General features: G+C 47.2%; 1 protein-coding gene across 2 annotated transcripts in view; it reads left to right on the forward strand.

The window, feature by feature from the left end:
* Window positions 1–12,270, forward strand: part of ELP3 (elongator acetyltransferase complex subunit 3) — a 100,017-nt gene that overhangs the window by 54,792 nt on the left and 32,955 nt on the right. For both annotated transcript variants that reach the window (XM_063330734.1, XM_063330735.1), the window contains exons 10-11: window positions 2,618–2,811; window positions 10,048–10,138. In XM_063330734.1, the coding sequence (XP_063186804.1) occupies window positions 2,618–2,811; window positions 10,048–10,138 (285 nt within the window). The remainder of the gene's footprint in view (window positions 1–2,617; window positions 2,812–10,047; window positions 10,139–12,270) is intronic.

Genomic DNA, 12,270 nt, shown 5'->3' on the forward strand with positions numbered 1-12,270 from the left:
CCAGCCTCTGAATAAGCCATTTATGTCCAATCCTCAGAGGTGGGGATGATGATTTTATTATTTCAGGGAGCTGGCAAGATAAGTACGTTTTTTCATCTCGTGGTGGTGATGTGAAATTCATGACGAACAGGAGTGTTTAAAGAGCACATAAACAAACCTGCAGAAAGGAGGAGACCAACCTTGCATCTATGCACGCTTCAGAGTGACCACCTAGACACCGGCGTTCAGAGTCATCTGTCTTTATCTGCCTTTGTCCAACTTCTTTGTAAACCATTTACTGTACAGCTTAATGGGATACAAGGGGTGTTACCCCTCTGGGATGGTTGGTCTTGTGTCTTGGATGCTCTTTGAGGAGAAATGAGTTAGATATCCCTCCTGAAGGCTGAGGCTAGAGAATGTGGGTCTCGCTTTCTGCGTGAGCCAAATTATTTAGCAGTTCTGTGATGAGGTGAAGGCAACGAGGCTGTGCCTGGACGGGGTTCTCTCAGCACAACGGTTTTGCAGAGCTGCAGGTTACTCGAGTCAGTGAGTTGATCCGAGTTAAAACAACACCACAAAATGTAAAAGCGGTACCTCCCCATTGTGTTGTTTTTTTCTTTATGGGGCCATGCGGGACGTGCTGCTCCTTATGCTGGCAGTGCTGCTGGGACGGGGATGGCTGAAGCTTCATCAGACCATGAATGCAGGGTTTGACAGTTAATTTTCCAGCAGCAGCGTGGGCTTTATCCACGGTCCAGATCTTGTTTTGTCTCTTAAGCTCAGTTGTCCCTGTCTCTGTTTGTGAGGATGTGCATGAATGGCTCAGGAGGCTGGTCTGCCTGGAAAAGAAAAAAACTGGTTACTTTTTCCAGCGGGATTAGCTCTCTGGCCCGTTTTTCTCCGTCGCGGCAGAGCAGGGAGGGTGGCACAGGAGCGTGGGCACGCAGGGCAGAGGACGCTGGGGCCGGCCCCAGGCTTAGACAGGGATTCTGCCAGAAATGGCCTGATGTGGTCCTGCCGTTTCTCTGACCTTGCTCATCTCTTCCCGTCCTTGTGCTGGATCTACCGTGCCTTTGAGTCCAAGCAGAGAAGGCTCTGGGGAGACCTTATAGCAGCCTTCTAGTCCCTAAAGGGGGCCTACAGGAGGGATGGGGAGGGACTCTGGATCATGACTGGAGTGACAGGACAAGGGGGAATGGTTTTAAACAAAGACGGGAGATTTAGATGAGATTATTAGGAAGAAATTGTTTGGTGTGAGGGGAGTGAGCCCCTGGCCCAGGTTGCCCAGAGAAGCTGTGGCTGCCCCATCCCTGGAGGGGTTCAAGGCCAGGTTGGCCGGGGCTTGGAGCAACCTGGGCTGGTGGGAGGTGTCCCTGCCCAGGGCAGGGGGTGGCACTGGGTGATCTTTAAGGTCCCTTCCAACCCAAACCATTCTGTGATTCTATGATTTTGGTGTGCTTAAGCTGGCAGCAAACCATTTCCTGCTTTTTATTGTGTCGAAGTCTGGGTTTGTGAAGCTGAGGGAGCCAACAAACCGCTTAGTGCTGCCCAGGGTGGAGGTCCTGCTCCCAGCAGGCTGCTGATGGCACTTTATTCCGACATCGGTGTTCACTGGAGCGCTCCAGGAGCTGGTTTAACACACAGCAGTGGTTGGAAACGTAGCAAAATGTCTGAGTGGGTCTGAGCCACGTGGATGTGTTGAAGCACTTCAGCAGAGTGATGGTGGTGAGTCCCAAAGCTGGCGTGGCAACTGGTGGGACCACAGTATGCCATTAACTCAGCTTAACAAACTTACATTATTTCTTTTTTTATTACTATGAGAATACCATGCTGCAGAGGGATCACGTGGTGGATTTCAAGTGTGCAACAGTCCGATCCAGTATTAGATCTGGCCCGTGGATTCTCTTACAACGAGAGCCGTGTCATCACTTAAGTCAGTTTAGCGGTTGCTTTGTTCGGAGTGCCTTGCCTGGTTGTTGATTTTAGTTTTTTTTTTTTAATACGTGATTTTATTTTAATTGTCACTACTGAAATTTCATCTGCGAAAAAAACCAAAGCGATTGTTGTGTAATGTGAGCTAGTGCTGCTCAGTTTGCAGTTCTGTGCTGGGATTTAGTCATAGAAGTTAGCAGGAGATACGTTTTGTCCTCCCGTTCGCCGGGATTGTTCGGAACATCATTGTAGAATAAATCTGTTTTTCTTCATTGCTATTCAAATGATGTGTCCCAGACACATTGATTAATCTCTAAATGTGGTCTGCTGAGATTGAAGATAAGTACACTCATTTCTATTGTTCTAATTCTGAGCAGAGTCTGTTACAATAAATGGTGTGATATCTATTGAATTCATGTTGAAAGGTAGAAGTAATGTACAGATTTGATTCGTAGCATTCTCACATGGATTCTTTTTCTTTAGTGGCCTTCTCTTTAAATCTAGAACATGCTCTTTTATTTCAAAAAATGTCGTAAACACATAAATACTGGCAACTCAATGTAAGCCAGTAATTCTTAAAACGTACTTACAATTGTGTTTTACAAAATCTGTCTTGAAATTCGTTTTGCTAGACCGCTGAAGCCCCAGGAAATGTAGTTTGTTTTGCCCTGACTCACATTTTTTTTTTTTGGTTCTGTTTTTGCAGGAGTTTTTTGAGAATCCTGCTTTTCGCCCAGACGGCATGAAGCTCTATCCGACACTAGTGATCCGAGGCACTGGTCTCTACGAGCTCTGGAAGACTGGAAGATACAAGAGCTACCCCCCCAGCACTCTTGTGGATCTGGTGGCCAGAATCCTGGCCCTTGTCCCACCGTGGACACGTGTGTACCGTGTTCAGAGGTAATTTTCTGTGGTGGGTCTTATATATTGATTTACTGCACTTGGAGGGATTCTTACTTTAATTACAGCAAGGTCTGACTCAGCCTTTTATTGTTTTTCGGCCTTAATTGTTAATGCGCTAAAGATTTTTTAAAACTGCTTCCTTTCTATTCATAATGGGAAACGCCAAGTAGAACGAGAAGCTATTTAAATTGAACTGCCTCTCTAATGCACCCAGAAACGTCAAGATTTCTGGAGGACTCGCTTTCGTTGCCAGTCAGACGAGAGCATAGGATGTGGCATACGTAGGACTTTAATGATATTGATGGATAATTGCCTCTTGACTGTGGGTGAAGTTTCCTATATTTATTGCAGGAGCTGCGAGGTGTGTCATTTTTCTTGGCTACAGAGACTTCCTTTCTTTCCCCGTGGGTGTTGCAGGGTTTTCATAAATGTACTATGGTCGTGCCGTTGTTTCCAACACTCACCTCCCAGGACGATAGATAATACTTCCGTTTAGCGCTGTATTTTCAGTGTGGGGTCTTCCTTGGGTTAATTTGCTTCTGTTATCTCCTACCTCTGACTGATATTAGGAAGGGAGGCTAGAGCGTACTTGCCTATTTTTGCATGTGCAGACAATACCCAGTTGGCTTCCAGCTCCACGAGCTGGAAACGGTGCCAATGCCTAGCTCTCCAAGAGCATGCAGAATGAGGAAGCCTTGTGCATTAGACATCACCTGCCTGGGCTTCTCTAAGGCGTTTGATTTTGTGCCCTACCAGAAATATGATGGAGCAGAGATAGGCTGAGAAACATGGTAGAGAAGAAAGTGGCTGTAGGCAAGAAACACAAGGTGGCTTTGACAAAGTCCAAAGGTATGGACTCAGGTTTATTAGTGGAGTTTCTCAAACGTCCATTCAAAATCTGATCTTGCTCCAACTTGTATTTATGTACGACGACACAAAAAGTTACAGGGCACTGAGGAAACCTTGCAGGGCTGGGGAGCATCGTTGACAGAGAGAGGATGCACCAGTAGGATCCTAGTGGTGGTGAAGCTGGAGTGGTAAGGGTGGGATGAGATGCAGTTCAGGGAAGTTTGAGGGAGGTCAAACTCAGAGTGAGTTTTTCTGTGGACCATGAGACCACCATGTGAAAATAGCTGAGGAGCAAAAGTTCTTAGCGTCTGGTGGATGCAGCCGTGAAAAGCATTTTTTTTTCAGGAAAACTCTTCTTAGAGATGAAAGTATTAATGCAGCAGCCAGACAAGGCTTTGGTAAGACCTTGTCTGGAATAATCCCCATCTTCAAGAAAATGAACTGTGGAAATATGTGCAGAAGAGTGTCAGTCTTCTGCCTGAAGGATAGATGTGGGCATAAATGACCTCTGCAAATCAATGAGAGAAGGAAATAACCTTCTAAGAAATAGGAACGTTGATTTGGACAGAAAACAAGAAAATAAGAAGTAGTCTTGCATAAAACCAGGCAGGAAGCTGGGAATTTTTGGTCAAGACTGAGATTATGGAGTAGCTTTCCGAAGTTACCAAAGAGGAAGAGAAGCTAAACGTGAGTATGGTGAAGCTTGATTAGGTTTCTGAATGTGATTGTGCTCCATCAGTCTGTAGTAACCGAGACGCCGTTTCAGTGACCAGGAGACCTTTTCTTCAGATCTTTGTTACTGTGAGAAACTGATGGCTGTAGCTGAACTCTGAGAAGAAGGATGTAATGCTGGTGAAGGTGGCAAACCACGGCTTATGGGCAATTTCACCTTGATATTATCAAGTAGAAATTCCCCCCAGACTTTTCACATCGTAGAATCATAGAATCACAGAATGGTTTGGGTTGGAAGGGACCTTCAAGATCATCCAGTTCCAACCCCCTGCCCTGGGCAGGGACACCTCCCACTAGGTCAGGTTGCTCCAAGCCCCGTCCAACCTGGTCTTGAACACTTCGATCACTTGTAGAAGCGTTATTAAAGGCAAACTCCTACCTTTTCTCCCTGCACATCTTCTTCCTCATCGATTCCACTCTAGACACAATGAATCATTCATTCATGGTGCTATCTAAACCAAAGAGGTTTATTCTTAGAGGACAGCCTGAGTTTGTAGCCTAGCAGGTCTCCTTCTAAGGAACATGGGCCTGGAAAAGTCTCTCCTTGGTGTGCTCATTTGCCTGAGCTTGACTATGATTTCAGGCCAAGTGCAAGGTCCTGCACCTGGGTCACGGCAGTCCCAGGCATAAATACAGGTTGGGTGGAGAATGGATGGAGAGCAGCCCTGAGGAGAAGGACTTGGGGGTGCTGGTGGATGAGAAGCTCAACATGAGCAGGCAATGAGCACTTGCAGCCCAGAACCCCCCCGCAGCCTGGGCTGCATCCCCAGCAGCGTGGGCAGCAGGGCGAGGGGGGGATTCTGCCCCTCTGCTGCGCTCGGGGGAGACCCCGCCTCGAGTACTGTGTCCAGCTCTGGAGTCCTCAGCACAAGAAGGACACGGAGCTGTTGGAGCGGGGACAGAGGAGGCCACGAAGGTGATCAGAGGGCTGGAGCCCCTCTGCTGGGAGGACAGGCTGAGAGAGCTGGGGGGGTTCAGCCTGGAGAAGAGAAGGCTCCGTGGAGACCTTATAGGGGTCTTCCAGTACCTGAAGGGGGCCTACAGGAAGGACGGGGCGGGACTCTTTATCAGGGAGTGTAAAGATAGGACACGGGGTAACAGTTTTAAACTGAAAGAGGGGAGATTGAGATGGGATATTGTGAAGAAATTCTTTGGTGTGAGGGGGGTGAGCCCCTGGCCCAGGTTGCCCAGAGAAGCTGTGGCTGCCCCATCCCTGGAGGGGTTCAAGGCCAGGTTGGCCGGGGCTTGGAGCAACCTGGGCTGGTGGGAGGTGTCCCTGCCCAGGGCAGGGGGTGGCACTGGGTGGGCTTTAAGGTCCCTTCCAGCCCGAACCGTTCTGTGATTCTATGATTCTGTCACCAGCAGCAGCCTCCATCCAGCTGTCACCCGGTTGTCAGTTATTACGTTCCAGTGGAATAGCTGTTTTCTTACTGACCGGCTCATGTTATGTGAAACTTGTTTGTGGTGATTACAGATTTTTACACCTCCAGTGCAAAGTCCAAAAGCTATTACTTTCATCTAAATTGCTTTCAGGGCCATTGTGTGACTCTGTTACAGAATAATGAACAAAGCCAGATTTCTTAAAACATTTGTGGCCTCTTCCCAACACTGCTTCACTGAGGACAACAACTTTTTTCCCTTTTTTCGTTGATGCCCCTTTCCGTCTCCCTCCAATCTGCTGCCCCGTGTCCTCCATCCTTCATGTCTTGCATTTCAGGCTCTATTCCCAAAATCCTTTCAAATTCAGCTTGTGCCCCAGACGGCAGCTTATCCTGAGCTCTCTGCATACGGACTCGCCGTTTGGTATGTGCCTTTAGGTTTTCCAGAAAAAAACTGAACTATCAATGCCCCTCCTTATTAGGACCATTTTTGGGGATCTCTGTTCCCTAGTACCAGGTTTTGCAGAAATATAAGGGACCCGAAGTTTTTGTAGTCCGTCACGTGCTGAAAATAATCAGTTTAATGAGTCAGGTGAGCATGGGAGAGGTGTCACTGACAAAACGCTGTAGAAGGCTTTCTGCTTCAGGAAACCAAGTTAAATATGTTGTTGGTTTTTTTTTTTTTTTTTTTTAAAAAAAGAGATGCTGTTACTAATGTCTGGTTGGAAGAGAAGATATCTTCCTGAGTGTGTTGTAACTGTCATAGAATCGTTAGGGTTGGAAGGGACCTTAAAGATCATTTAGTTCCAACCCCCTGCCATGGGCAGGGACACCTCCCACTAGACCAGGTTGCTCAGAGCCCCGTCCAGCCTGGCCTTAAAAACTTCCAGGGATGGGGCTTCCACCACCTCTCTGGGCAACCTGTGCCAGTGTCTCACCACCCTCATGGTGAAGAACTTCTTCCTAACATCCAGTCTGAATCGTCCCATCTCTAGTTTTAATCCATTCCCTCTAGTCCTACCGTTACCCGACATCCTAAAAAGTCCCTCCCCAGCTTTCTCGGAGGCCCCCTTAAGATACTGGTAGGCCACTCGAAGGTCTCCTCGGCGCCTTCTTTTCTCCAGACTGAACAACCCCAACTCTCTCAGTCTGTCCTCATAGGAGAGGTGCTCCAGCCCTCTGATCGTCCTCGTGGCCCTTCTCTGGACACGTTCCAGCACGTCCGTATCTCTCTTGTAGTAGGGGCTCCAGAACTGGACGCAGTGCTCCAGGTGGGGTCTCACGAGAGTGGAGTAGAGGGGGAGGATCACCTCCCTCGACCTGCTGGCCACGCTGCTGGGGATGCAGCCCAAGCTGCGGGGGGTTTCTGGGCTGCCAGCGCACACTGACGGTTCGTGTTGAGCCTCTCGTCCACCAGCACCCCCAAGCCCTTTTCTTCAGGGCTGCTCTCAAGCCAGTCACTGCCCAGCCTGTATCGGTGCTTGGGATTGCCCTGACCCAGATGGAGGACCTTGCACTTGGCCTGGTTGAACTTCATGAGGTTGGCATGGGCCCAGCTCTCCAGCCTGTCCAGGTCCCTCTGGATGGCATCCCTTCCCTCCAGCGTGTCAGCCGCCCCACACAGCTTGGTGTCATTGGCAAACTTGCTGAGGGTGCGCTCTATGCCACTGTCAGAGATGCTTAATACCGTGTTTATCCTCAGTGTTTGTGAACCTCATTAGCACCGAGGTGCTTTGGTGCGTGAGAAGGTGTGAAATGACAGGAGTAGTGCCACACACCTGGAGACTTTTTCTTTCGTGGATCTTGGTGTTTTATATTAATGTTGTTGTCACCCTACTGATGGGGAGCTGGAGGTATGAAGAAATAAAATATCTTACTCAGCTGAGATCGTGTAAGTCAGAGCTGAGAGCAGACCCAAGGTCTTTAGACCTTCACTCTGTGCTTCAATCAACTGCTTCACGAGTGTCCTAAAGCAGAATGTTTGAAAAATCGATTAAACAGGCCCTTTTGAAGCTTCTGGCAAATTGCACATTAACTTTAATAAGGTCAGGATTTAATCCCCCGTATCCCTGAATTTGTTTAGCATTTTAACAAGTCCTGAAATCGCTGGTACAATGCGATCTTGTGGCTACTCAAAATAGGCAGTTAGTGTGTGCACTCCTGATGCACGCAGGGTACTTATTTAAATGCTCTGCCCTAATCTGAAGTGGGGATGGAAAACCTATTTCGTGCTTTCTTTTTCTTAAAAGCTTATTTTTCACATTCATATTTTAATTTAGCTTGCTCCCTAGTAGGCAGATGAGAGAGGCTCAAGTTACTGCGTGTTGTAATCTGTCTTTTATTTGCAGTATTTCATTTACTGTTTCATAGCAGACTGTGGATTTAGCTAAAGACCTGGTACTGGAAGACGTCAGGATGTTTTATCTGTGTCCCTGTAGGGAAAATACATCCAGCCTGACTTTTTGGAGTTGTTCCATAATTAGAAGAAAGGCGTTTGGTGAGATTATCACTGTAGATCTAACATACCCTGACGAAAATGCCGTTCTCCTCTAGTGTGTCCTTTAGCCACAATGTGAAGTGCTCATTTCCTCTAATTGAAGCTCTTTGAAGTACGTTGTGTTGGCTCTGCAGTGTCTTATTTACTCAAAGAAATCCACTGAATAAATGAACTGGTTAGCTAATTGTATTTTCCCTCGATTTTTTTTTTTTTGGCACGCGAGTGTAAGAGGCGAGGAATTTTTCGTACGCCCTTTGGCTTTATAGAAAGAGGAGCAGGGAAAACAGGGGAGGAAAGTAAAGCACAGGACCTCCGTTACGCTGGGGCATATTGTACCGAAATTGGAGGGCGATGCTGAAATGGGAGGAGAATATCGGAGTCCTGAAGCCCTTGTTTTCGTTCTTACCAGTAAAGGAAAACTCCGTTTCTTGCCCCCTCTTGCCGGTGTCTCAGACCTTCTACAAGGCTGAAGCAGCGCAAGGATCAGGCCTTTGGGGCCCTTGAAGACCTTTTATCTTTCATACAGCTACTGCCAAAAATAGTCATTGTTAATGGGGGCCATGGTGTGAATGCAAGTCCTCAAGGAACTGAGTAGATCAATTAATACATTTTACAGAGGTCATCAGACAGCTGCTAGATGGTGATGACTTTCAATCGCTACTGAACCAAGATGGATTAAGTTAATTACATTACCAATTCCCTGAACCATTCCATTCTCTGTATGAGGTTTTTTTTGTGATATTGTGTTCTTTACTCTCTTGAATGCTCGCATAGATAAAGAAAAAGGAGGAATACTCACCAAGGAACTTTGAGCGCTGTTTTGAGACCAACCTGTTGTCTTTCATATTTGTATAGTCCTCTAGAAGATCTGGGGGGGGTTGGATTACACTGGGTGGTGTGTTATCAGGGCTGCCAGGATGGAGTTTGAGCAGGGAGAGGGAGAAGCATTTGGAATCACCAAATTGGTATAGTACAGCATTAGATAGAAGGTGGGTGTTGCTCAGGTTCTCACATGTTTCTTTTTCAGCTTGATCTGGATGCATAAATCCCCCTTTCCCTAAGGGATGGTGTCCGGCTTGCGTAATCTCTAGTGGGACAAACTGCCCTGGAAGGCAGTGGAGAAGCCAAATCTGGTCTTACTTCAAAATTAATTGTAATAGCTCCCTTGGAGAACTGAGGGAACGAGTTCTGCCATTTGCAGACTCATGATTTACATTCCCATAGGAAGGCCCTGAACTTTCTGGCCGGGCTTTGCCGCAAATCATTTTGCTGAACAGAACTTTTTCACTTTTAAGCAGCTAGCGTCCCAATATAAAAATGTTCTGATTATGATGCATTGTCCCTGGTGGACATTCACCTCGGAGGCTGCGGAAAGAGGCGGTCTGGTTCCCAATTGCTGGTCTCCAGCAACAGATACCACGAAGAACATCCGACCTGGAGTCCCAGGCGAGGCACAGGCTCCGCTGGATGATCCCTTTTTTTCCAGACTTCCAAGCGAAGAACTGAGAGCAAAATTATAACCTATTTCTCAAGATGGTAAAAAGCCTTTTTACTGAAGTAAAATCTGTAGCTTTTTCCCCTCATTTTTCTCCTGCTTTTAGTTGTGTTTTGTCTGCGTTATTTCATGTTCAACCAAAGACTTGAAACAAAGGTAATTCCCATAAGTTCTGTGGTCTGCTATTTGGGATCTTGGCCTAGGTGACCCTACTCGTACTTTATGGTGTATGGTCTGCTAATGCAGTTGTTTGAGGTTTTTGTTTTTCTTCTTACATGCAGAGATATCCCAATGCCGCTCGTCAGCTCTGGAGTGGAGCACGGGAACCTGAGAGAGCTCGCCTTGGCCAGGATGAAAGATCTTGGGACGCAGGTAAAACGTTTGTCGGTTGGTATTGAGGGAGAGAGAGCTGCTTGGTGACTTTACACAAAGTAGCAGAGAGGAAAGTAATGCCTAGAAAAGACACTAAAAGCCAGGTTTGCTGCTGAACTAAAACAATCTGCGAAGGTCTTTCAAATAAATGTTAATGACTAAAAAGCACCTTGATGATACTTCTGAAAAGCTGGTTTTGTTTGGCTGATTTTGAGTTGAGCACTTTCCCCCTGTTCCTGAAGGTACTTGGTAACTAGTTTGTGATATTCCATTTTTTAGCGGAATGAAGCCATTAAATCAGAGAGACGGCAGGAAGGTTTCTTTTTAATTTACGCTATTAGAAATTCTCCTTCCTTTCTTTTTCCCACGCGTGCACTTATTTGACTGGACAATTGGAAGAGAAGCTCTTAGTCTGAGGCCAGAGAAATCTTGCAAGAGAGATTTCAGCACAAACAAATGAGACTTGATATTCTTGATATTTTTAAGGTCAAATAAAAATCTGAGCGGGGGTGGAGAGGAGGAGGGGGAGGGAGGAATTGCGTTTGTATTTGAAGTCAGAAGGAGGTACCTCCACCCAGTCTTGATTTTCCTCGGAAGGTCGCTGCAGCAGTCGTCATTCACGGTGCCCTCCACGGTCTGCGCTGACACCGCTCTCTCTCTCTCTGAACCTCCCTCCGAAACCCGGTTATCAGCCACAGCTTGCAGATCCTCCAGTAAAATGATGCCCAAATTCTGCCTTTCTTGGGGTGTTTCTCCGTAGGCAAAACATCACCCAAACCCCATGCTCCTTGAGACTATTCCAAAGGGTTTTAATTGCTTCGGTGTCCTGCTGTTTGGGCAGGGACAGATCCTCACCACAACTGTTCCATGCGTCCGTGTTGGGATTTAGCGCTCCCTCTTTCTAGCTCACCTTTCTTTAAAGCGGTTTTAAGGCATTACAGCGTCCAGCAATAGTAAAGTCTTCAGCTGCTGCGTGTGTGCCTGTAGTCCCACATCAGCTTGTGCTGCTGACCTATTTTTTTGGTGTTCAACATGGATAGTTCTCTAGGCTCCGTCCAGCTCCTTACTGCCTTTGCCGTCGCACTTGGATCTTCCCGTTGCGGTGCAAAGATCAGAAAAGAAACTCCAGGCTGTCTTCCTTCCAGCTGGGCTTTCCTTACCACTTAATCTCTGCTAAGCTGATGCCGTGGATGTTCTGCTTAAATCATTCCTCCCAGTCTCTCTCCAGTAGCGAGCTGGGATTTGGCAGGCAGCTTTGCCAGCCGCAGAAGCTTCCGTCCCTCCTGCTGACTTTTCACTTCAAAACCAGGCAGGGGAGACAACCTCCGTGGCGCAGTGAAGCCTTTTCAGTCCAGCTCTTCAGGGCTACTAGTGAACTCTTCCCTGGGTTCGATACTAAAACCACACCGTTTGATCTGAACCTGATCGAGAGCAGCTGGAGAAGCAGGGATGGCTGATCCACGGCCGTCAGGTCTGAGCTGAACCGTTAAAGGGCTTGTCAGGCTGGCAGTCATCTCTTTTAGAAGAACCGAATCTGTAAATATCTCTGCCGTGCAGATGATTATAGAATTTACTGTAGTGAGGTAGAAACACTGCCGCTGGTGGAACGAGGAACCAAACAGTCTGCTGCGATATAGCTTGAAACGTGAGGTACGGTTGTGTTCTTCTTGTGTCATAGGAGAAAATGATAAATATGCTTTATGCTCTCGTCTCTCTGCTTGGAAAAGGAGAGGGAAAGGCCAAGGCAAGGAAAGGACTTGAAGGAATCTTATGTATTTGCAGGCTCACTAGTAAAGATCAGCCAGTTCTGGCAGTTCCATCTTTGGGGAATGGCGTGGGGAGGAGTGCGTTTGAGGGATGGGGATCAGTCCTGTCGACACTGCAGCTCGTGTCTGCGGTCGTTGGAAAGAAATTCTTGAGGAGCCTTGTTGGAGGGACCAGATGCCGGCCTTTGTGATTGCCGGCCACTGAGTGCAAGTGGAGATATGCAGTTGGGACACAGAATTTTAAAGCATCATCCCAGAATATGTTGTCCTTTCTCAGTTCTGGGGTTCTCAATGCAAAGTAGATTTTTCTCTGCCTATTTCTCTACCTTTTTTCTCTACCTCTGTGCTGTTTGTGTAGCTAGGAAA

This window comes from Chroicocephalus ridibundus, chromosome 3 (genome assembly GCF_963924245.1).
Source record: "Chroicocephalus ridibundus chromosome 3, bChrRid1.1, whole genome shotgun sequence".
In the NCBI taxonomy this organism is placed as follows: domain Eukaryota; kingdom Metazoa; phylum Chordata; class Aves; order Charadriiformes; family Laridae; genus Chroicocephalus; species Chroicocephalus ridibundus.